At 36.3% G+C, this 24,689-nt stretch overlaps 1 protein-coding gene across 9 annotated transcripts in view; it reads left to right on the top strand.

Moving 5' to 3' along the window:
• MME (membrane metalloendopeptidase) overlaps positions 1-24,689 on the top strand; it is a 143,047-nt gene that overhangs the window by 93,207 nt on the left and 25,151 nt on the right. For all 9 annotated transcript variants that reach the window (XM_079922164.1, XM_079922163.1, XM_079922162.1 and 6 more), the window contains 8 exons: positions 2,518-2,652; positions 4,638-4,739; positions 6,411-6,547; positions 6,657-6,750; positions 7,899-8,027; positions 8,797-8,895; positions 11,487-11,567; positions 12,904-13,007. In XM_079922164.1, the coding sequence (XP_079778290.1) occupies positions 2,518-2,652; positions 4,638-4,739; positions 6,411-6,547; positions 6,657-6,750; positions 7,899-8,027; positions 8,797-8,895; positions 11,487-11,567; positions 12,904-13,007 (881 nt within the window). The remainder of the gene's footprint in view (positions 1-2,517; positions 2,653-4,637; positions 4,740-6,410; positions 6,548-6,656; positions 6,751-7,898; positions 8,028-8,796; positions 8,896-11,486; positions 11,568-12,903; positions 13,008-24,689) is intronic.

Here is a 24,689-nt window from a genome sequence, read left to right as displayed (position 1 = left end):
TTTGAACCTGCTATTGTAAGCATTAGAATTTGCAGTGTTTTATTTTTAAAGGAAGGACTACATAGACATTTAGGTTTTGGGGTTTTTTTCATTTGTTTTTGTTTTTGTTTTGTCACATAAAGGATTCACTGTATCAAAGCTTCAACTAGGCTACCTTACGACTGTCGAAAAAGGTAGCTAGCTGCCTCTGACCCTTATCGTAATAACTAGTTGCTCTCTTAGTGACAGAAAAGAAAAATTGACATCTGATTTAAAACATATCCTGGCCAATGTACTTTTAAAATGTTAAAATATGTGTTGATTACTTTTTCGCCAAATTATGACAATTGCTATTATTTGGCATTTTAAAAATCTAGAAGTATCTCAAGGAAGAAAATCAATACCTTAAGGTAGAATCATATCTTGTAGAAAGGGTTTAACAGCAGCAGTAAGCCTGGGTTCTGACAGCTACTAGATAAATTTGGAAGCCAGGAAAGATAATCACGATACTAAGACATGTTTTAATCAGTCACATTGTAATAGGTTGCCAGGTAGTAGAGCTCATTAAAGGAAGTAGTGTATTCCATGTAAGTGTATTAAATATTCAAGCATCTCAGAAGTTCATGGTATAATATGCTTCCAGTTTTCTGGGAAACTTTACCAGCTCAGAAGACTAGAAGCATTTTCCAAAGTTCTTCTGCTTGCCAAATTCTATGGTCTTTAAATAGATCTGTAAGGATAAAGATACTGGAGTTAAAACCAGTTTGCAGAGTCAACGAAATGGAGGAGAACACTCTTATTATTGTTTTCTCACCTCATTAATGAAAAAGCATCCCATAGAGTAAAAAAAAAAACTCAGTAGATTGATACTGGAAAATTTTAATTACCATTTCCTTCATAGTCAGTAGTAATTCCCTGCTGAATGCAGATGAATTTATATGATTTGAAATGCAGTTAATTCAAAGCACTGCATGCTTGTACTTTGGAATAGTTGGTCCCATGAGGTATGAACTCAGACATATTTGTTTTCTTCAAAGTGAAACAAGAATTCTGATTACTTTTTAATAGGAAAAGAATGGAGTTGGCAAGAATATACATAAAAACATCCTTTTATCCCTGTTACCTTAGTGATTTGGTTTTTAATACAGACACATGGCTGAAAAATAGTTTGTTCTATTGAGTAGCAGATCCATGGATAGAGATGCCAGCGAGACAGGCTCACAATCGCTGGGTATCCTTGAAAGAGAGAGCCCTCTCCCTGGGAAATTGTTTACTTAGCATTTAGTAAAGGTCATGGGATGCCAGTATCTAAAGGTGTCTTCTTGAATTTCAAATTAATAATGACTTTGTACATTTTACTTAGGTTCTTGCTTGATAAAATATTTTCATTTTCCCTATAAGTTTTATGTTTGATTCTCTTAATGAGTCACTGTGAATTTAGATGTGCCTTTGCACTCACAGTGACTAGAAGGGTGCCCCTTTCACTGATAATCAACTAGTAGGGTTGTAAAAGCCCCTTGAAAGTGTGGAATTGTTAAGCACTCTACAGCTTTCCTTCATATTTACCCTGTGTGGACAAGTCTTTGAAGCATAGGACTACCCATCGATCCCAAACTTGTGTGGTATGGCTTTCCTAATTCGGTCATCTGCGTGTCACCAAACTGGTGCTGGGACTTGAATGTGGTGGGATCATAATTTATTTTAACTGCTCATAGAAAATAATAACTAAATAGCAATGTTATGAAAGTGGTATTAAATTTCCTGGGTTCAGTGCCACTCTGAACTTGAATAAGGTATTTATATATTCTATAAAAGGTCAATAATAAAACTAGTTTATAGCTTATCTTCATAAAGTTAAAATGTGTGTGAAGATAAAATGGAAAGAATTTGAGTTCTCAGAAGAAAGCTGATATTCAAATCTATGGTATCTTAGAAATTTCACAGTAATGACAGCCAGCTTTGGAATTAACTAAAACCCACAGATTTGTGTTGGAGGAGCTCATGAGAATGCATTCTCATTAAAAAAAAAAAAAAATACTGCTTGGCCAGAGAAGACAAATAAAAGATGTCCTGATAATGTAATATGTTTGTGGCCATCTCTTCATGGATAGTTGAAAAATATATATATATGTGTGTGTGCAGAGAAAACCTGTTAAAAGGAAATTTGGCAAAAGAATTTATTATTTAAGAAAAAAATACTAGGTTATTGCTTACCAAATGTTTTACATCTGCATTCTTATTAAAGCAATTTGTTTGATTAAAAGTTGAAAGTTATAAAATCTCCGTAACCAAATGGTTATAAGTTACTTAATACTTTCAGAGTGATCCTTTATTGTTCTGCTATAATTCAAAGACACATTGACTTTCTGACAATCTGTACAGGTCATTTCTTTTAGGATTCAGGAATGGATTTCTATTTTGTTGTGCTTTATCTGTCACCAAAAATTAATACTGAATGGAAAATAAGTTTTAAGTTAAAGCACCATGATGAATATTTAGAAGATTCTTCAGCAATGTACTGTCATTTATTTCTTGCAGGCTTGTACAGCATATGTGGATTTTATGATTTCTGTGGCCAAATTGATTCGTCAGGAAAGGGGACTGCCTGTCGATGAAAAAGAGATTTCTTTGGAAATGAATAAAGTTATGGAATTGGAAAAAGAAATTGCCAATGTAAAACACATTTTCTCTGATACACTGAACAATGTCAACCACTTTTTATTTCTTTCTCTTCTCTATCGTATTTTAAGGGTAAAATGTACATCTCCTTAACCAAGTGATAAAAATGCATAGCTCGGGAATGGATCATTGACTTCAAGAGGACCTTTAAAACTGGAATTTTACAGTAAACCAGGTTCCAGACATCCAGGAGACATACTTAATTTGACAAATATTAAACTAGATCTACTTAATGACCTATTATAAGTGGATTACATCAATATCCTAACCATTTACAGTCAAACTGTTGTTGAGATGCCCTTGAGATTCAGGACACACTTGATTGCTAGCTATTCAGCAAAGCTGTTTTAGTTTTGATATGTACAGTTTTACTTTATTTTATTTTAAAGTTTAAGGTGACCACAGAAATTGTCTCTATCCCTTTGCTAAGAAGTATTTAGCCTCTGAACGTGGCCACACTACAGTACGATATCACTGAGTTCAAACTGTCAGGCTGCTTATTAGCTCAGGGGAGATCCAAGAGGAGGAGTTTATCAGCAAAGCCCAAGGGGTGTGTTCCTGAGTTTCCCCTAGTTCCAGGTCAATCCTTAGAGTCTGAGTTGGCACATTCTTGTCTGAAGTTCCTCTGACGGGGTCTGCAGTCTCAAGCGAGTGAGCTCTGTAAACAGCATCCGGGTTATTGATTGAACTCACGGTCAGTTTCAGTCTAGGATCCACAGAGCTCTCTGACATTGCAAACAGCAACCTGCACTCCTAAATCCCCGTCTGCTTGTCACTTTATCATCAGAATCTCGAAGACTGAAGATCTTGCAGGGAAATTTTGGCTTTCCTGGGGCTACATGAAACCAAAAGTGTAGAATCAGAACCAGACTTTGCTTGGAGCTGCAGCTGGATGAATGGCAGTTTGATGGGTTACATGTGGTTCTGTGTTGGAAACAGAATTTTTAGAGGAGAACAGTTTATTACCCTGGGTTTTTACCTCTGGCACCTTCCAAGACCGTGTTCTCCTTTGATCAGCCTCAGCTTCTGTAGTAGTTGTATCTTACCTCAGAATTCTTTGTGTCTACATTTTCTCTCCCCTCTGACACTCTGAGATTGTAGTGGGGTCTCAGTCCTCCCTGAATCACCTATGTGTCTCTAACAGTGTCCAGCACGTTATTGCGTGCAGATGTTACAAACATAATTTTTAAATGAATAAATAAGTGACCTAAAGGGGAAATTGGAGCCATTGTCACTTGAGAAATAATTCCCATTTTTACATTTTGTTTCTTTTCGCTTAAAATTGCTTTTACTCCTTTCAACCACTAGTTGAGCAGTTGTTATTGAAATTTTCTTTTTTGATTCAATGAAAAAAGTAATACTGGATGCTGTTGATAACACTGAACTCGTTAGGCCAGATGAGCGGACAGTCACAAAAGTAGATGCTAGAACTCTCCAGATAATTTGCCACCTACCTGTGTTATGTACTAGGAATTTTCTCAGTCTTACTTGCTTTAAATTCTTGTAGAAATCATTGTGCTTTTTTCTACTCTTTTTCCCGTCTGAATTTTAACTGGGACATTGAATGGTGGTAGGTGAGAGAAAGAGTATTTGAGAAACTGGAAATGACTATATTCCAGAAAGTCATTATCATATGAAATAGCCACAGACACAACTGAGCTGCCCATTTGGCCATAGAAGGAAAGAGGCCTGTAAATATTGCTGATGTGGTTTGGCAGTTATGAAAATATAAAAAGATTTTTGAAAAATTTTGTACTTGACACTGCAGCCAAATCTTGATAATTGTTACTGAGTATACTTAAAATCTCTTATATTTCTCTCTTCTTCTTGATAAGACAAAATAAATTATAACACAAATACAGAATAGAACTTAAATATAATTTTGTTGTACCTATGCCTATTTCTTTTTCCCTTGTATATAGTTATATTTTTCTAAAGAGTTCTTGACCTAAAATAATGATAAGAAATTAAATCCATAGGCTACAACTAAATCTGAAGATCGAAATGATCCAATGCTTCTTTATAACAAAATGACATTAGCCCAGATCCAAAATAACTTTTCACTAGAGATCAGTGGGAAGGTAAGTAGCAGTTTTATGTACTCTCTTATTGTGCCATTTTCTAAAATTATAATATTAAAATGCAGTTTGTTAAAATTTAATGATTTTTTAATTTATTGAAATAAATTGAACATCAAAATGAATTTAGACGACATCAACCATTTGACTTCATGAAAAGACTTGAAAAAAAAACTATTTGACATAATTATATTTAATTAGTGTGAATTTCAAAGGTAAAAGTCCTTTCAAGGCAGCTATGTAATAATATTAGAAATTATCATAGAAAAGGGTTTGGAAACATTAAAAGCAAAAATCCTTCTGAAGGACCATTATATAGCCATTGGACTTGGACAGTCAAATAATATAAGTACCAGATTTCTTTTTAACTCTGAAAAAGGATAATTTATTCATAGAACTTGCCATGTTCTCATCAAGGCCATCTATGGAGGTGTTCAGAGCAATAATGGAGAAATAGAACATAAGAAACAGAAAAATCTATAGGTTCCATTTATAAACATCAATTGACATCTTTTTGCTTAGTTGTAATTCCTTAGCTAGTATTTGATAATCTCTTTTAAGGCTATGAATGTATTCTGTGTATTAGTTGATGCACACAATCAGGTAATGAAGCAACATTCATGGAAAAATCTACAAACCACCACATTCAGTGATGGAATTCTCTTTGTCACTAATTGCTGAAAACAAGGACTTTTTAAAGGCATAACCTACTGAGTTAGGAATTTCTTACATAGAGCTTTTTAATATAATAAGTTTTTAATAAATATGTTTTGAAATAATGGGCCAAACTGCCGAAGGAAATCAAGAAAAGTATGTAGCATGTCACACTTAGTAAGTGATCAGTGTATTTATATACTTCTAGGCATATATATATAAAATTACAGAGCATAAGATATTGGTAATCCTAAACATTCTCAAACATTGAAATGTGGCATTTCAGCAAGATCTGCATAATCTCCACTTCTGCTGTTTTTTCTTATATCCATTGGTGGTTGGATAACCACAATTCCCATTTAAAGAATAATAGATAAGACTCCATCTTCTGGCAACTCCAAATCCAGCTTCTGACGTGTGAGAACTGCATGCCTGTAGACCTGATATTGATGGCTTAAAGTACATTTTGTTCGTCTTCATTGGACCATCTGTGTTGTATCTATACATTTACTATACCTCTGCTAGGACAACAGTGTGCTTTCATTTACAACACCAGCTCCACTGAGATGTATTACTGTGTTTAAATTGATTATTTATTAATATCCACCTTTAAGAGAGAAACATTTTATACCCATTTAAATTTTTGCATAAACCTAGGAAACTTTATGTTTACAGCTAAATTTCTTTTTCTTTTTCTTTCATATTGGTTAGACCAAGAATTTGACACTGAGCCTAATTTCTAGCATATGTTCACTACACTTAGAAGCTTTGCTTTTGCTCTTAAATGGTTGGTTTAATTCTTTTATTTAAATAATTATGCTACAGAACTAATTTTTATTCAAAAATTGATTGAAGCAATTAGAGAAAAATCCCGAACAGATATCAAACTGACTATTGTGATAATTATATAGTGATGCAACTGACACTGTAACCATGTCTGACCCTGTAACCATAACTGAGTCTTGGACCCAAGAAGAGAAATCCATAATTACTCAATGTCTTGTGCCTGCTTTTTTCCAGCCATTCAGCTGGTCAAATTTCACAAATGAAATCATGTCAACTGTGAATATTAATATTCCAAATGAGGAAGCTGTGGTTGTTTATGCTCCAGAATATTTAACCAAACTTAAGCTCATTCTTACCAAATATTCTGCCAGGTGGGTATGTCAGAGTGCCCGTGTTCCCAAAGTTTACATTTAATATCACGCTTTAGAAGCTTTGCAGCCTCATCTTTTCTGTTGCTGGGTGGTGGGTTTTTTTATGCAGAGATCTTCAAAATTTAATGTCCTGGCGGTTCATAATGGATCTTGTAAGCAGCCTCAGCCGAACCTACAAGGAGTCCAGAAATGCTTTCCGCAAGGTGAAGAAAAAATCTCTCTTTTCTTAAGACTTAAAGCATAAAGCGATCCATGGTTATGAAGGCTTGCCATGTACATTACTAGAAGTGGTAAACTTTGCCAAGAGACAAAATGCCAAATGCTGGGTACGTTGCCTGTACTTAAGCCATGTTGCCTAGGAAAGCCAGTTTCCAGGTGCTCTGTGGTCCTATGATTGTCTTCTCTGGCACCGTGATTGAATTGCCCGGACGGGCATGTATTGGTTATTTGAGCAGTTCGTGGAAGAATACTAGCTTGGTTTTTTGTTGTGTTCAAAGTAATTTCAGGGGTATCTATCTCAATTAATTTGATTTTTCTGGTGCTTATAACATACTAGACATTCAGACAGTTGGACTACATTGATGTGGACAATCCCCTGAGAATATACCTACCTGGAGATAGCCTTAAGACCTTTTATTAGACTGTACCTGCATTATTTAAAGAATCATCATTTTCGTCCTATTGTGAGGGGAGAGGGCAGGAGGGATTGAGGAAGGAGAAATTCTCACAAATGTATTGGTTGGTGTCACGGAAAGGAAATAACTCCCTGATTGATTGAAATTTTTAGTTTTTACCCTTTAAAAGAAAATGTAGACATATTTTTTAAATTAGAGAATGTAAAAATGGTGTTTTGCTAAATTTCCCTTCCGTAAGTTAATCCCTTTATTGGTTCTTAAATTTGTACACATGCAGTTCTTCTAAGTACTGGAACTTCAGCAAAAACTTTAGAAAACAGGAATGTGTTTTCTTGTATACCACATCTCTCCCCTGTTACATTTATTGAATATTACTTCACATTTATGTTTATACAGTGGCAACAGTGTTATTTTGTTTGTTTGGTGGAGAGGGTTGTTGTTTCTAACCCTGTCTAGAAAGATATTGACTTGCAATAGCCAACAGTTTTTCTAGGACGTGCTACTGAAAGTATACCTTATTTCCAGATCATAGTAAGTAATAATTCAATTGGATTACATTTTATCCTATGCAAGGACATCCTGACATGTGAGGAGAAGCAATGAATATTGCAAGAATTTAGGAGACATAAAGAACAGAGTCCTGTGAAATTTGTGCTCTTACCACGCTTCGGCCATGTACTCCTGGTCAAATGCCATTTCCTTTTTCTCTCCCATAGGCTCTTTATGGCACAACATCAGAAACAGCGACTTGGAGACGTTGTGCAAACTATGTCAATGGGAATATGGAAAATGCTGTGGGAAGGCTCTATGTGGAAGCGGCATTTCCTGGAGAGAGTAAACATGTGGTAATGTTTTCTGCACAATACTCTATCAGCGTGTGTTTGCAATGATGGGCAATTACAATAGTCCATCATTTGGTTAAAATTTTATTAATTGGCAGAGAACTTCTGAATCACAATTTGCCATTATTTCCCAATAAATCTTATTCTCCTTCCCCCATGGGTCTGGTTATGTTTCTGATCCTAATATTGTTTAACCGAAAACCAATTGTCTGTTTTCCAGAAGCAATGTATTCACAATACCCAGTCACGTGTTCTAATGATATAGTCATTTGTAATCTCTTCTGTTATCAAAATTGACTAAGAATTAGTATTTTCTTAAAAACCAGAAAGTAAACCAGGGTTTATTTGAAGTGTAAGACATGTACTTTATTTTTTATTGTTACTGAAATGAAGACAAGGGAACTTAAAGACATGGTGAAAGAATCTATTGAAATGCTACCTCATGCTTAACTAAACTACTAATAGTAATGACAGTATTTTATGTTAGTTCGTCTTTCGTGATAATGGAAACCATACATTCTGAAGATGATTTTTATTAATGTATGCATTAAGACCTATTTAATCATCAGTGTTGATAGTAGCAGTGTTGCTTTAAAAATATAATTACCCACATATATCCATTTGTTTAGATCACCAGTTTGTTTATAAGTTTACATTTATTAACATATCATTGAATCATATAAAGACAGCTTATAGCTCTATTTTTTTTTAAATTTGTGTTAGAAAAAATTAATTCATGGCCTAAATTTGCCTTCTGTTCTTTTGGTTTAAGGTTGAGGATTTAATTGCACAGATCCGGGAAGTTTTTATTCAGACTTTAGATGACCTTACTTGGATGGATGCTGAAACGAAAAAGAGAGCTGAAGAAAAGGTAAAGAGCAAAAGGCAGGGCGAATTATCAAAGAAAAATCTATAAGAAAAGATTAACTTTTAAGAAATTTGGGGAAAACATAGTATTCAAAGATTGCATAAAATAAAAGCAAGCTCCTTCAAGCTGCAGTGTGTCCAGGAACACTTTTCAGGGATGAAGAATTTGTTTTCTATGACTTTCATCTTTTATTATCTCTTTGTAACTAGCTCCTACTTTCCATGTTTGGCTCAAAACTTTGAAAGATCTCCAATTTTCCTCTTTTTTTTTTTTTAAAGGAAGTCTTCACAAAACAAGAGAAAAATCTTGTGTGAACAAGAAAGCATTAGAAGATATTATCAGTGGTTCATGTTTTTCCTCCTTTTATGAAAAATATTTAAAAGACCTCACCAATATCTAAAAATATCCCCTAATCTTTAATGTAAATTTCTAGCTAAATTTTTTTTAAAACATGCACTACTTAGTTTTTTTTTTAAATGACCTAGGGAGAAAAATACTAAATTTCTATTCAAGCAAATGTAAGGTAGTGCATTGAGTACTATAAGGTGACCTACAGTTAGAGGGATGTTGAAGGAGCTTTTTATAACTATTCTTATTTACCCCCATTGTGCACCTTTTATTGGGACTCTTAGTATCTTGCATTAGAATAAAAGTGAGATGTCTAAGGAAATCTCAGGTTTAAATTTACTATGCCATTGTGTTGATAACTATATAAACCTAAAAGGAACATGTCCAGTGAAAACTGTATGGGTTTATGAGCAGTATTCACATGCAGCCTGATTATTCCTCTGTAGTTAGGGTAACAGGAAGAACAGACCGTTCTTCGAACTAACACAGAAAGAGTCCATAAATCTATTATAATAAGAGGATCAAGCTGTAGTCTAGTTCTCTTTCAGGATTAGATCACATGAAAGGATTATCTTTTTCAGCTATCACAGAGCCCTGAGTGGGTCAGGTCTAGAATTTGGCACCCCAGTATAGCTGTCTTTCCATAATTCTGTAGGTCCTCAGAAGTTCAGCCTGGATTTGCTCCTTTCATGTTCTAGCTATCAAACATGGTACTATTTGATGGTAGCCAATCAAATTGTTCTAGGTAATCATTCCCCAAGGTGGTGTCATGAAACTCTGGACCTGCCAAGTAGCTCTGTGAAAGATTCCCATGGTCAAAAAGAGTTTAGGAAACATTTCCTGCAGGAAGGCTTCCCTGATCCCACCCTCGACTAGGTTCTATACCTGTAGGGTGTGATCTTATGGCACCATACATCACACTTGAGAGTTAAGATTCATTTTATTGCCTACCATTGACCTTTATAGTAAACTCTCCAGGGGTAGAAATTTTTGCCTAGCATTGTATCCTCAGCCTCTTACAAAGTACCTGGCTTGTTGTATACCCTTGAAGACAAATTGAATGAATAAAGAGACAAATTAATTCATCCCATTGGGCACTTACAATTACTTAATTTTAAACTCTAAGTAGTCTTTCAATGAAGAAGCCTGCTTAACGTTTTTGTCACAGTATCTACCCCAAATATTTGACAATATATCCTTTTCATGTAGTACCTCTTATTTCTGTAGATTTTGTATCCCTTAGGACACCTTTTGGGGAAATACCTTCTAGCAAATAAAGTGCCATTGAGAGGGAGATGATTCGTTATGGGCTGATGGTATGGAAAGGAAATGGGCTTGGCCAAACTGCTTTAGTGACACATCTGTCTGATCCACTGGGGAAATCCTAGGCTTATGAAACAGATTTGTAACAAAACCACATCCATTTGATGGTAAAACAAATAATTCAGAGATGCAAGCTTAATATCCCATGAAAATATTAAATTAGTTAAATTATTTAAGAGCAATGTGATAGGATAAAATCAAAAGTCAGCTATCTTTGAGAAAAATGAGAGAAATAAAAAATAGAAATAGGAATAGCAAATAGTAAACAAGTGGTACTGATGAAATAATTACAATAAGTAAGCAATTTTAAAATAATAAAAATAGAAATAGTAGTAAGGTAGTGGTAAATATGAGATGGTATAACAAGGAAAACGCTGTTTTCTACTTGTTTAACTAATGTCATTCATTTAACTGCGGGAAGTTAGGTACACTACCTCTGGAGACCAAAGGAGAACATAAAAACTCCAGGAACCAATATTTAGGAAGAATATTAGCATTAAACCTGTAAGCCCACATCTGTTTTCTCAGCCAAATCAGTGAAGTGGAAAGATAATTATAAGCTGCTAGAATGGAAGTTCTAAATATTACCCCTCCTGTAAAATTGAAGAAAAAAGCCTTTCAGAGAAAAAGTTCATAAAAGTACAATACATGTGGAACAGTGACTTGTCAGTTTTCAGTTTGGTTTTCTTGGGAAAGCTGTAGCCTATGAGAATAGGGTATTAGAAGCTAAATTTCAGAACTATTTTTTGTTTATTTTGAACTCCAGGAAAAAGCCAATGCAAAGATCTCTGTTTAAACGTTGTCAGATAGTCATCTTGTAAACAGTATGGCTCAGGTTATTCAACTGCTGTCAAGGGCAAATTATAATGTTTGCATTTGGAAGTTCATAATCATGCTCACATTCAATATTCTAATTTTCATAGGCCTTAGCAATTAAAGAAAGGATCGGCTATCCTGATGACATTATTTCAAATGACAACAAACTGAATAATGAATACCTTGAGGTAAGTCTTTATAAAGACTGCACTGATGATGCCTGGGGCTGGTGCCAATGTCATTTCTAGCTATGAGGGGGGCCAGAAATTATATGAAATGCCTACACCCAGAGGTCTTATTATATTGATACTAAGCCTTTAACACTGAAGCCAGAACTATGTTTGTTTTAGTTTTAACCTATTGTTTCATGGGCTGGTCTGTATTTGGTTTTGTTATTTTGCTTTCCATATATTCCATTTTAAGAGTAGTGATAAAAATCTGGTGTTTTTTAAAGAGCATTAAGACATAGACATTTAAATGATGAACAGGCAGTACTCAGGCTTCTTATCTCATTTTATACATGTCTGAAAGTCAAATCTTCAGCTTTCCTTCCACTTTCTAATTATTCCTCCACTGGGTAAACCAGGTCATGCCTTCTCTATTTGAAAGAAAATCTACTATTTGAGAATGGGGAACTATTTTATTCTCCTTTGGTAATGTAACAATGAAAAGAAAACAGAGTTGATTGAAGTCACTACAGTATTGATTTCAGACTCAGCTAAAGGTCCTGTCATTAACCTTGCAGTCACCACAACTACTTGAAACCCTGGTCACAAGGTGACCCTTGCCTAGATCTGGGGATGACAGTGATTCCTAATCTGTTGATTACTAGCATAACACGGGAGTTTGCAAGGCATAGTGTCCTCTTTTCTTTTTCCATTTGCAGAAAAGCTTGACTTTTTATAAAATGAGCTGGCTGTAGCATGTGAGTCCCCGGGGCCCTCGTGGCAGGAGTCTAATGGCTGAGCACACAGTCTCACCGCTGAATTGCTTGGGTTCAAATCTCAGCTACACCTCTCACTAGCTGGCTAAGAGCATAAGCTCAAAGTCAGACTCCTAGGGTTCAGATCTCAGCTCCATCACTCATTAACTTGGGCAAGTGACTTAATTGCGCTTCAGTCTCCTCAGCTTTAAAATGGTGGTAACAGCCCATTTTCATAAGATTATTATGGGGATTCAAAAATGTGATATATGAAGTTCTTATAACATAGTAGGTACTAAATATGAATGCTTTTATCTTGTCTGTCCTGTAAGGATTAATATCAATATAGAAAAGCTTGTTTGACATTTAGTTTCGTTTAATTACAAAAGAATAGACTGAAGTAGTGATTCAGCCAGCGCAGCAGTGATCTGTAATATAGAACTAAGCTCGTTGGAACTTAACTTTTCTTTGGCAAGTTTTGGTGTTCTCTGTTAACTTTATTAAGTGATAGAATGTAAGAAAATATCTCTTAATGTTATTTAGCAAAAACTTTGAAGATACCGGTTTTAATATTTTTCCCCAAATCTTTTAAATCACTATAGTTGAGCTACAGGGAAGATGAATACTTTGAGAACATAATCCAAAACTTGAAGTTCAGCCAAAATAAACAGCTAAAGAAGCTTCGAGAAAAGGTGGACAAGGATGAGTATGTATATTTCAGTTTTTTCTAAAAATATGTTCATTCAGAAGAGGGACCTTGTTGGATTAAGAGAAAGAACCTGGTTTAGAATAATGTTAAAAGGTGTCATGTTCTCTTTCTATCGAGTACTTCTAAGAGCATCTAAGACTATACCAAAGATGAGTCAGGGATTTAATCAAAATTTAAACTTTTTTCATTAAGGTGTCCTTAGATTACCTTCGGTTTCTCCTCATATGATTGTCTGTCCCCTCTACTTTGTTTGTGGACAGGGCTCTCAAGAACACTTTAGCCTAAGTAATCCATAGCTCCTGCAAGCCTTCTCTGAGGCTGTATTACTGTACACGGCATTATCACCTGCCCTCAGCCCCACCTGTTTTCTATCGGTCCATCATCCTGCAGCTCCATGCCCTTCCTAGATTGCTCCAGGTAACACTTCTGTCAACCTTGTGGTAGCCAAATATGAGATATCAGGACTCACTCTCATTTGTAGTTTTCAAATGCTCTTAATCTCTGCTTACTAGTGGCATTAGTACATTGTAGTACCTATTAGTTTAATGTTCATTTTTCAGTTAAATGGATGTGTCTAACATATTTATCAACATAAGTGTTTATGCACTTAAATCCCTAGAACTGCTTGTGCTTTTAGCTCCTAGAGAGCAAGGGACCATTCAGCACAGTGCTGAACACATAGGAGGTTTTCAGTTAAAACTAAATTAATGAATGAGTGAGCAAGTGAAAAGTAAATATACTAGTTTGCTTTTTGTGGTAACTGACACAATGCCATACCAAGTCCAGGTGTCATTGGGAACTGGGAGAATCAAAGGTGAACTTTGATTGTATTACATTACATTACAGCAGCAGAGGATATGAAAGACGTGTTATAATAAACTGTATCACCAGGAGGAAAATGTGCCAAGAAAGGTACAAAGTGCAGAAGGACTATTTGATAACAGGACTCTTCTGTTAGTAAACCAAGTCCAGGTTGGACAAAATTCCTAATATGGAAATGCCAGTTTATTTCAATCCCTGTACGACATTTTGAGCCCTTAAGGTACCCTGAAAAAGAGATTGATTTCTTTTGCTGACCTCTATGTTTACACTGGAGCAAATGTTATATTGTCTGGTGCTAAAAATGAGACAGCAAATGTCACACAATGTTTAGTGTCCCAGGTGGGAAAGAAAGATGGAGAATGGGCACATATGGTTTGTGTTATAATCAGTTGTCAGTCCTAGCTCTAGAAACAAACAAAAAGTCATCAAAAATAATATCCTGTGGGAAAATTTATAATCTGAGAATCATTATAAGTCTGAATATTTTTATTTCTTTAAAACTACATATAGTTACACTTAATGGTTGTTAGCACTGAGTAAAATATCTACATAGAAATATCATCGAATATTCTTTCTGAAAATAGCTAATATAACCTGCACCCACCTGACCCCAGAAGATTTCTTCATAATTTAAAAAATAGTTGTTGAATTATTGCGTGATGTTTTCTTTAGAAGTTAATATAGTCCCAGCTCCATAGTCATTTCGTAAAATGGTGTGCAGTTTTCATTCCTTTTTATCGTATGTGTTGACTTTCTCTGAGTTTTTTTTTCTTTACTATAGATAATCGAAAGTGACAATTGTATATAATATTTAAATGAATATTTGCTCAGTAGCATGCATAGCTCAGTAGTACTTTTTGGATCCTTTCTGTGAGCTTCTGACTGTTAATCACAAGTGCAATATGATGTATAAGGTCTTCTCTGCCATACCAGGCTAGTTTTTCTTCCTTCCCTATCTTCTACCTGTATGCTGAGTACAAGGGTTCAAAACTCAGGCTGCACTTTAGAGTCACCTGGGGCAGAAACAGAGACACAGATGTAGAGAACAAACGTATGGACAGCAAGGGGGGAAAGTGGCTGGGTGGGGGTGTGGTGAGATGAATTGGGAGATTAGGATTGACATGTATACACTAATATGTATAAAATAGATAACTAATAAGAAACTGCTGTATAAAAAATAAACAAAATAAAGTTAAAAAAAAAAAGAAATAGTACTGATTCCCCAACTCTACACCACCCTAGATTGTGATGTACATACCTGTAGGCGGGGACCCAGGTATTGGTATTCTTTTTAAGTCCCACGCCCCCTTCTCAAGTCAGAACCCCTGCGTTAGTGTTTGTTCCTTTTTGTGTTGACTCATACTTGCTCATATTCAATTTTGTGAAATTTTTTTACAAGGTGATATCTTTAATTTGGCAATTTAGCTTTAAAATTTAGTGTTTGTCTTCCAAAATATTGGAAGTACTTTTGACAGTGATTGCATTAAATCATTAGGACTGTACCCTGTAGATTACAGCATAATAAAAGTTCTTCCTATTTTATTGAGTTTTCTTATAGTGAAAGTTTTTGACTTAATTTGTACCTGCTTAATAGCAATAAGGTCACTATGTTTTCTTTCCTTTTTTATATAGCATCAAGTTCAAGTCCTCACTGTGTATGTTCAGGCAGATAACATCTATTGCTTCTACTTTATTCATGTAACCTGCAGTTAACTCAGAGAATTACATTTTCAGATGCTCAAGTCCTCACTCCTAGGGTCTTGCGGGACAAACAGGTGTCCATATCCACAGTAGAGGAGACAGAGATGAGAAAAGCTATTGATTATAGTAGGGTTATATTGTAGGGTATTATAGAGAAATGATGATGCATTAAATTTTCAAGGCAGCAATTAATTTAAATAAATTCAGTCAATTAACCAAAGAGTAAGCTTCAGGACTTTTTCTTTTCTCACTCCACATGCTCTCACTGGGCAAACTTGTATACTTATTTGCATCCTCTACTATCGTTATGACCCCTGAATACATGTATCTGGCCCAGGTCTGTTTGCTGTGCTCCAGATCCAAATGTCTAGCTGTCAATGAAACATCTCCATGCAGGTGTTCCATTGACCCTACAAACACAGCATTTGCCTTTTCGAGAAAAAACTTGTCATCTTTCTCCCTTGATCCCCCTAGTTTCCAACTTCTATCTTATTGCTACCAAGACAGAAACCAGGGGTTCATCATCCTAGACCAATCCCTTTCTGTCATCTCTGATATCTACAGTGATACCTACTTCAAATCCCATTCAAAAAAGAAAAAAAGTTTACATCCACCAGCTGCTAATTAAATATTTTATAGGCATGAGGGGGTGTGGATCTCCATCTTAACCATCTCCATTGTCATGCCGTAATTCAGACATTTCTCATTGTTCACCAGAGTGATGATAATATTTTCCTAATCTTATCATCAATCATCTCACAATCCTTCAGCTAACTCTCCATGCTACTGCCTTAGAGAGCTTTTAAAGACACAAATTGAGTCATGTCATTTTCTGATGAAAACCTTTCCATACGTTTGTTTTGCCCGTCTCATGAAGCGTGTACCGAGCTCTGCGTACCTCCCTGTAACAGCACTCCAGAATTCCTCTAGAGTCACCCTACCCCACAGCATTGCCCCAAATCTCCACCCGTAGGAATTACTGTAAAGTCATCGCTGCATCTCTTCCTCCTCCTTATCCCTTACCAGGGCCACCCTTTCTGCCCTGTTCATTTAACAGAAACCAGCACATGGTGTGATTCAACTTGAGCGTTATCTCCTTACTCATAGCACCCCCTTACATGATCCTCTTCATCTTGTCCCTGTGCTATCCCTTACACACATTTTAGTCACAGCACCAGTACATCTGATTACATTTAGCTGGAGTAGGCCTTGTTGAAAGCAGAAACAGTGTATTTGTGTCACCAGAGATTGAACATTGATGAGCAGAACGTCGACCTCTCCTCAATGATGATGGAGTGAATGATTGATAAAATTGCCAGTTTGTAATAATGCTTACAAAGTGAACTCAGCCACTAAAGTAAATATTGACACATCCAAGCATTTCACCATCATTGTTGGTGAAGATGTCCAACATGATCTCTGCTGTTCTCTCTGCTTAAAAATTCAAAACATCAAGGAGGTCCGGAAGTCTGCATGTGATATGCCTGAGTTAATCATCTGGCTAAAAGGACTTCTGCCCATTTGAGCCCCTGGCAACTGCAAAGGACAAAGGTTTAAATTTAAAAGGCTCTTGGCTCATGTGGTTTCTGAGTGCCTAGCTTGTGTTTCCAAAATTATCTCAAACATCATGTTCTCTGGGGACTTAATGGCAGTTTGTAAAGAGTTTCAAACGCATCATGTTATCAAATAGTAATAATGTTAAATTGAGACTGTAATATCCATTGGCAAAATTACTTAGTGATATATCTAAAATGACTTACTGCCAGTAACATGATTATTCACTTAGACTCCATGGAACAAACGTAAACCTCTGAAAAGAAACAGTGTACGGGAACAAAATAAAATGAATTCCTTTTCTTATTTTTAGACTTGATATTATCTTGTTAGTTTCTCAGGACAGAATTTTCTGTAATATAATTGGGACAGATAGTGCCAGTGTTTGTAAATTATGACCACTGAGCATGTGGAGTTGCATTTTGTAAACTACGAGGACTTATTCCATTGCTGCTTCTTTCCTGCTGTTGTACATCAAAATAAAAACAAGCTGACATTAACAGCAGCCAGCTCAATAAACATTTTATCCAGCAGCTACAGTGTGCAAAGCACTGTGCTAAGGATATAGCACAGTAAAGTAATGAGTAAGGATAAAGAGGATAAAGTAATGAGTAAGACTCACAGCCTGTAATCTAGTAGAAGAGGCAGGTGAGCAGCAATGAAAGCTGATAGAAAGCAGGGTTGGTTGGTGCTATTACAAGACAACAAAGTGCTAAGATAGCACTTTTTTAAGCCACAATTAAACCTTTGCTTATTAGTAAAACAACTAATTGTTGTTTTACTAATTGTTGTTTCTCTGGAAACAACATGTCTGCATTTAAATTAATATTGAGGTGAACAGAGGATTCACTTAAAACAAAACCAGACAAAATGGTTGGTTCATTTCTGTCTTCTTCATTGCTTCAAGTCTGCTGTCTTTTCTAATCTGGGCTAATTGAATGTTTGCAAGCCCCTGAAATGAGTGTTGGTACTGAGGTTGGCAGCCCAACAGCTGTGGCTTTATGTGGTTCTTCCTGAAAGGCCAACACCATCAAAAATAGCAGGGTGGCTGGTACCAGCATAGTTTTGCCACTGCTGTGAGTTACTATCACTTTTCCATGTCTCAGTTCTGCCAGTTACTATCTATGGCCTTTTAAAAGCCATGAAGTTTCCTTATTTATAACATGAGCAGGTTGATTTAGACTTCGTAACATCTCTAAGGTTCTTTCCAGCACTAAAATTTTATGGCCCTTACTGTGAAGTTTTGACAAGAGCCAGGATGTTTTACTCTCTGGCTTCTCCACATCAAGTGACCCAAGAGAAAAAGAACATATTCTTGGGAGTTAGGGAAGTACCTCACTTCTTTCTAAAATATCTCTTCTGATATTTACCCTTCACTAATGTTTCTAGACTCAATCTTGTAACTAACTCTGTATCATTGAACTTAAAGAAGAATAGTTATAGAGGACTTATGTGGGTAAATGAGAGGGCACACAGGTGGAGAGTTGATAGGACCTGTCCAGGGTGGGCACACAGACTGCTGGAGACTTGGGACACAAGTGACTCTCCATGATGTAGATGTATGGGGAAGATACACAAAACAGATTATTCGGCTCATCAAGTACTACTCAGCCAGAAAGACAGAATAACAGATAAACTAAACTTGGACAAGTCACTCTAATTCCCTATGGCAGTATCTGCCCTGGTGTGCCCATGTTATACACATATTATAATAGATTAAAATGTTAGAGTTCCATCTTTTAGATTCCCATTAGGCCAACAGACTATGCAATTTTTCAACATGTTTTTGGGTTATAAGCAAAATACATTTTACCACTAAAAACATTTCTGCATTTTAATTAGCACCCAAGCAGGGTTTTGTTTTCAGAGGGGGAAGAAGAGGTAGGGAGGGAAGATAAAAGTTAAAAGGTTTAAACAGGGAGAACTTTGCAAAAGAAGTCTAGAACTTTATACCAGTGAACCCTCTTGAGAGGGCAATGTCCAGATAGTACATGACTTCCAGTTTCCATGGCTCTCTACAGCCTGCATAACACCTAGGCTTAGTGCCCTCCACCCTCCCAGGGTCCCAAGGATGAGAAGGGTCAGTACTCTTGGGGCTTGGAAGGACCCACTGATATGCCAAGACCCAAATATGTGTTGAGTGCCTATCATGTTCCCAACACTGTGCTAAGCCCTAGAGATACTATTAAGAACAAAACATGAAATACACAGTTGGGACTACATTGAGATTAAAAGCTTCTGCATAGCAGAAGAAATGAAAAGGCAACCTAAGGAATGGTAGGAAATATTTGCAAATCACATATCTGGTAAGGGGTCAATCTCCAAAATATACGTCACTCCTACAATTCAATAGCAAAAAAACTAATAACCCAATTAAAAAATGAGCTAAGAATTTGAATAGACATTTCTCCAAAGAAGACATACAAATGGCCACCAGGTATATGAAAAGATGTTCAACATCACTAATCATCAAGAAAATGCAAATCAAAACCCCAATGAGTTATCACATCACTACCGTTAGGATTGCATATTGTTTTTTTTAAAAAAAAAGACAAAAAGTGTTGGTGATGATATGGAGAAATTTGAACCCTTGCACAAATGGTTGGAATACAAAAGGGTGCAGTAGCTATGGAGAACAATATGGAGTTTCTTCAAAAAATTAGATATAGAACCACATGACCCAGTAATCCCACTTCGGGGCATATAGCCAAAAGAATTGAAATCAGGATCTCAGAGAGATATTAGCACTCCCATGTTCATTGCAGCACCATTCATGTTAGCTAGGATGTGGCAACAACTTGTTTCCATCGACAGATGAAAGGTGAAAGAAAATGTGGTCTGTATATGAAATGGAATACTACTCAGCCTTTAAGAAGGAGATTCTGCAGTATGCAACAACATGGATGAACTTAAGAACATTATGCTAAGTGAAATAAGCCAGACACAGAAAAATAAATACTGCACGATTCCACTTATATGAGGTATCTAAAATAGCCAAATTCATAAAATCAAAGGAGAGAATCATGATTACTGGGAGCTGAGGGGAGGAGGACATGAGGAGTTGTTCATCAACAGGCATAAAAATTCAGTTAAGCAAGATTAATAAGGTATAGCATCGTACCTAAAGTCAACAATAATGTATTGTACACTTAAAACGTGTCAAGAGGATAGACCTCATGGTGAGTGTTCTTACCAAAATTTTAGAAAAGAACAAAACATGGAACACCCCTGCCTTCATGGAGTCACTGTCTAATGAGCTAGACAACAATGGACTTATAACATCACGTTATATCATTGCTAAGAGTTATACAGGATGTAAGAGCTTTCAATTCTTTCCTGAAAGATCGCAAGGTTTTTCTTAACCAGGAGAACAAGTACCAAAAGAAAATTCTGACAGAAAAAATCCACCCGCCCATATATGTTCCAAATTGGGCATTTCTCTGAATTTGGCCCGTGACCCACATGAGGGCACACGTGCGTGCATGTACACACATATAGAATTATTGAAGACTAAAAAGATGGAGTCTTGCTGCCAAACTTAGAACCACACACAACCAACTGATGACTTCTAGGAAGAAAATTAGAGTAGTGATTTGTGTTGCTTTCTGTTGAAAGAGAAGTGGATTCTCCCAATGTCATGTCAGCATAGGAGTCCTGGCTCTCACCTCTCAGAGGATCAGGTGAGTCACTCAGAGTACTTCAGTCATGTAAACAACTCTTATGCAAAAACAATGAACAGTGGAATAGGCTCTTTGGTCCTACTGTGCTTTTGCCTTTGGGTAAAATATTGTACCTTAGGCAGCAGTGGAAAGAGCTTGTGCTCTGGAGTCGGGGCAGTGATGGGAGGTGGGGGCTAGAGGGAGTGCGCAGTCCTGAGGTAAGATTCTTCCTCTGCCATTTATTCGCTGTGTGAACTTAGACAACCTACATAATACCTCTGAGCCTCAATGATTCCTTTATAAACTGAGGATAATAGCATTTATTTTTGCCTTGTGGGTCATTGTGTTGTGTAATGTGCTTGCCACGTAACTTAGGTGTTCATTAAACAGTAGCTATTGTTGTTAAGATCTGGTCATGATGAGACTTCAGGGTGGCATAGAGGCCAGCATCCTAAAGCTTCTTAGGGAAAGGGGCAGCCCTAAATGTGAAGCAGTCTAAAAATGAGCACTTTCATTTTAGAAGAGGATGGCAAGGAAATGGCATTCATTTTTGTGATGAAATTTTATGTGTGATGCAGATCAACATGTTAGAAGTAGGGGATTTGATTGGAAGATGAGAGTGTCCTCTTTCTCCCTAGTTTATATATCCTTTTCCCTGTTGTATTGCTAAATCTGTAAGTAGGAAAAAGAGTTTGAGCTATGATGTGCCTTAGTTTCTACACCTGAAAATTGGAGGTGTCATCTATCTTATTCGTATGGTTTGAAAGGTGAATGAAAATATATAGAAAAGCTTGAAGTTTTGATGAGGGAATATTAATAAATGTAAAGCATTACAGTGGCAACTGCAATTACAAAATGAGAATTCTCCTTTCCAGAAGTACTTGAGGAAGACAGAGAAAACCAATGTATTGTACTGCTGATGTCAAAGGAGTTGCTTCAAGGCCACAAGATGCTAAGAAATTGAATGCTTTCAGGGAAAGGAGCATTAATGATTTTGTTGCTTAAATTTTTTAAGTTGCACATGAGTGAGCAAAAGAAGTTTTATTCCAGGTGCCTTTGCAATCCAGTGGGTTTATTATATCCATAAGGCTATAGGATCAGTCTGTAGACTTCTGCTTTTCTTCCCTGCAGTAAAAATGATCTCTCTGTTCTTTCATCTCATCACCACTTAGGTTCTTCAGGGTAATAAGAGATAGAAGAGAAACACACCTGGTCCCCCTCTCAAGGGTATATCATTCATATTTCCCAGCTACATTGTTAGTTCAGCTTCGAGGGCCATGCTGCTTATAGTGGCCTGTGTCCTACTGTAAATGCCCCCAAACAAGAATAAGATTACCTGACAAAATTATGTCTCAGAAATTTTAAATAAAGTTTGCTTACTTCTTGCTTCCCCACCCTTCACTTTATACCACACACACCCATCCATACTCCTACACACATACCGGAGGCAGGAAGAGAATTCAAAGAACAGGGTGATATCTACTCCATCTCTCAGGTTCAATACCTGCTCTAGGAGATGCTCGTGTCTGGCCTCCATACTTTAAAGGTATCTTCAGATAACCTGCACTATCCATTATGTTAGTGGATACTTGGTTTTCTCTTTAGTTGTGCAATTTCTCTTTCCTATGCTGCTATTCATGGTCAGATTTGTCTGTTTTCCATAAATGAAAGCTTCTCCTGAAACTTGGAGGCTGCATCCAAATCAGAAGAACTTACATATTTTGTTACATCACCATTTACTTTGAAAAATATTTTTTGTCCTATTAATTTAGCTTTTATAGTAACATAGTGAAATATTTCATGATTGACCACAAATATTAGACATTGAGTCTGTAGCTGTTATCATCACACTAAGATGTAATGATCCAGTCACAGTACCTCGAGTTCTGATCATTCCCAGGGACAAAGAGCCCTGTACTTTTGAATCTGGGTAATTACCCAGGGGTAGTCTGAGGACGCACTGTGAAAGATCTCAAGGAAGAAAAGGCAAACACTGCACACTAGTGCTCTGTGAACCTAACCACCATAATTCTAATTTTATTTGAGTGTCCTGTGGTCATAAATAGCTACCTATTTTCGTGAAGGTGTAATTCACAGTGGACATTTTAATATGTAAAACCCTCCCTGCTGGAAAGTTACAAACATTAATCAAAGTGCAATCTTAACCCCCCTCAAAGTAATGTAACAGAAGAGCAGAAAAATCACTAAAACAAAAGATGTGACATTTATTTTTACAAAAGCAATAAACATGAGATGGGTAATATAAACTTCATTCATCTGTGTCCTACTTCTGAGATCTGTTGCTATCTGAAACATTAGTTTCCTGTATCTAGTTCCTTCCCTCTGTAATATAATAATTTAAAAAAAAAAAAGCATTTTGAATTGGGACCTTTTGTATTTCATTATTAGCATTGTGCCTGAGTCCAGAACCAGCAATTTGCATATTATTTGTTATTACCCATTAAAGTCCATGCAGAGTATACCATCACTAAATCAGAAGTTCATAATTGAACAAATGAGACCTGAAAATATGTTAAATTCATTTTTATAACAATTGAAATTTAATAACTTTAATAATTATAAGCTGTTTATGCATAAAATCTACTGCCATATTTGCTATTACCAGGGAGGAAGAAATTTTCCTCTACCCTTCCAGGATCTTCTGGCTGGTCTAAGAATTAAATTGACATGAGACAGATTAACAGGAGAAAAGTCAAACAAAGTTTAATAACATGTATATATGGGAGAGACCCAGGAAAACTGAGTAACTTGCCAGGATGGCTGAATCCCTCACCTTTGGTACCATCTTCAGCTAAATACAAAAGGAGATTGGGGTAGTGGCTGGAGACTTCAACGGGGAGGAGGGCAATTCACAAGGAGATGGAAAAGCAAGTGTTTGGTAAACACTTGTTCTCTGGGTCATGCTGAGACAATGGAATACAGAGTGGACTCTGACCTCTGGGCTCTGTCAAGTTTCTCCCACCACACCTGGCCCATATTCTTTGAACTTACCTCTGGTGATGGCTCTATTCCAGGAACAGGACCTCTATCTAAAAATTTTTTAGGCAGTTAGGAGGCAGGTCAAAGTCTCTTCCTGAGTCTTTTGGGCCTTGATTTGTTTTCAAGTCAAAATAATCCTCATACCAAATAGACATTTGGGGGTGGCAAGTTTTGCTCTCCTACACTATCAGAATGTTGAGGACACATCAGAAATATCTTTCTAAAGTCACTGCAAGGAACAGCGTTTCTCCTCAGGAGTAGTATGAGCACATTTCCTATTTTGCCCCTCCTGCCAGACAACCTTGAACCATACTTGAGTCATAATAACTGTGTGAATATATATAAACAGAGTCCTAATACATCATTTTCCCTCATCCTGAGTTTTATTTATACAAATGTTTTGTTTCATGATCTTTTGGGTCACACAAACAAAATCTACCTGTCCTATGTAGTTTCTGATCTCTACATTTTAGTCTAACACCCCTGGGATTACAAGTATACGTTTTTGTTGTGAGTCACCACAAAGCATGTGGGAAAAGGTGGAGTTTAATTAAAATAAATAAAATTATATGCTTATAATCAACAACCTGCAAGAAATTAAAATATTGATGACTCAGCTGTGTTGAAATTAGGGAGGACTAAGCTATCTGTCACACCATCCTGTATGAAAATGTTTTCTGTTTACAACAACAATATCAAACCAAAGAAGAAACACATTGATCAACTATTCCCCCACCCACACCCTCCATCTTCAAAGTTATTTTCTTCCTAAAGAAAAATTCACAGAGATTCTATCTGGATTTTCTTTTCAAGTCCCAAATCCTTTATATGAATGTCTTAGTCATGTTATTGGAGACAGAATTCATGCTTAATTAGAATTTATCAGATAGTTATTATATGTCGCCCTCCCTGAGTTATTTTTAAGAGATCAAAATAGGACTCA

This window comes from Stenella coeruleoalba (genome assembly GCF_951394435.1).
Source record: "Stenella coeruleoalba genome assembly, chromosome: 5".
NCBI lineage: Eukaryota > Metazoa > Chordata > Mammalia > Artiodactyla > Delphinidae > Stenella > Stenella coeruleoalba.
Note: the sequence above shows the minus strand (reverse complement) of the source record. Positions and strands in the feature narration are given on the sequence as shown.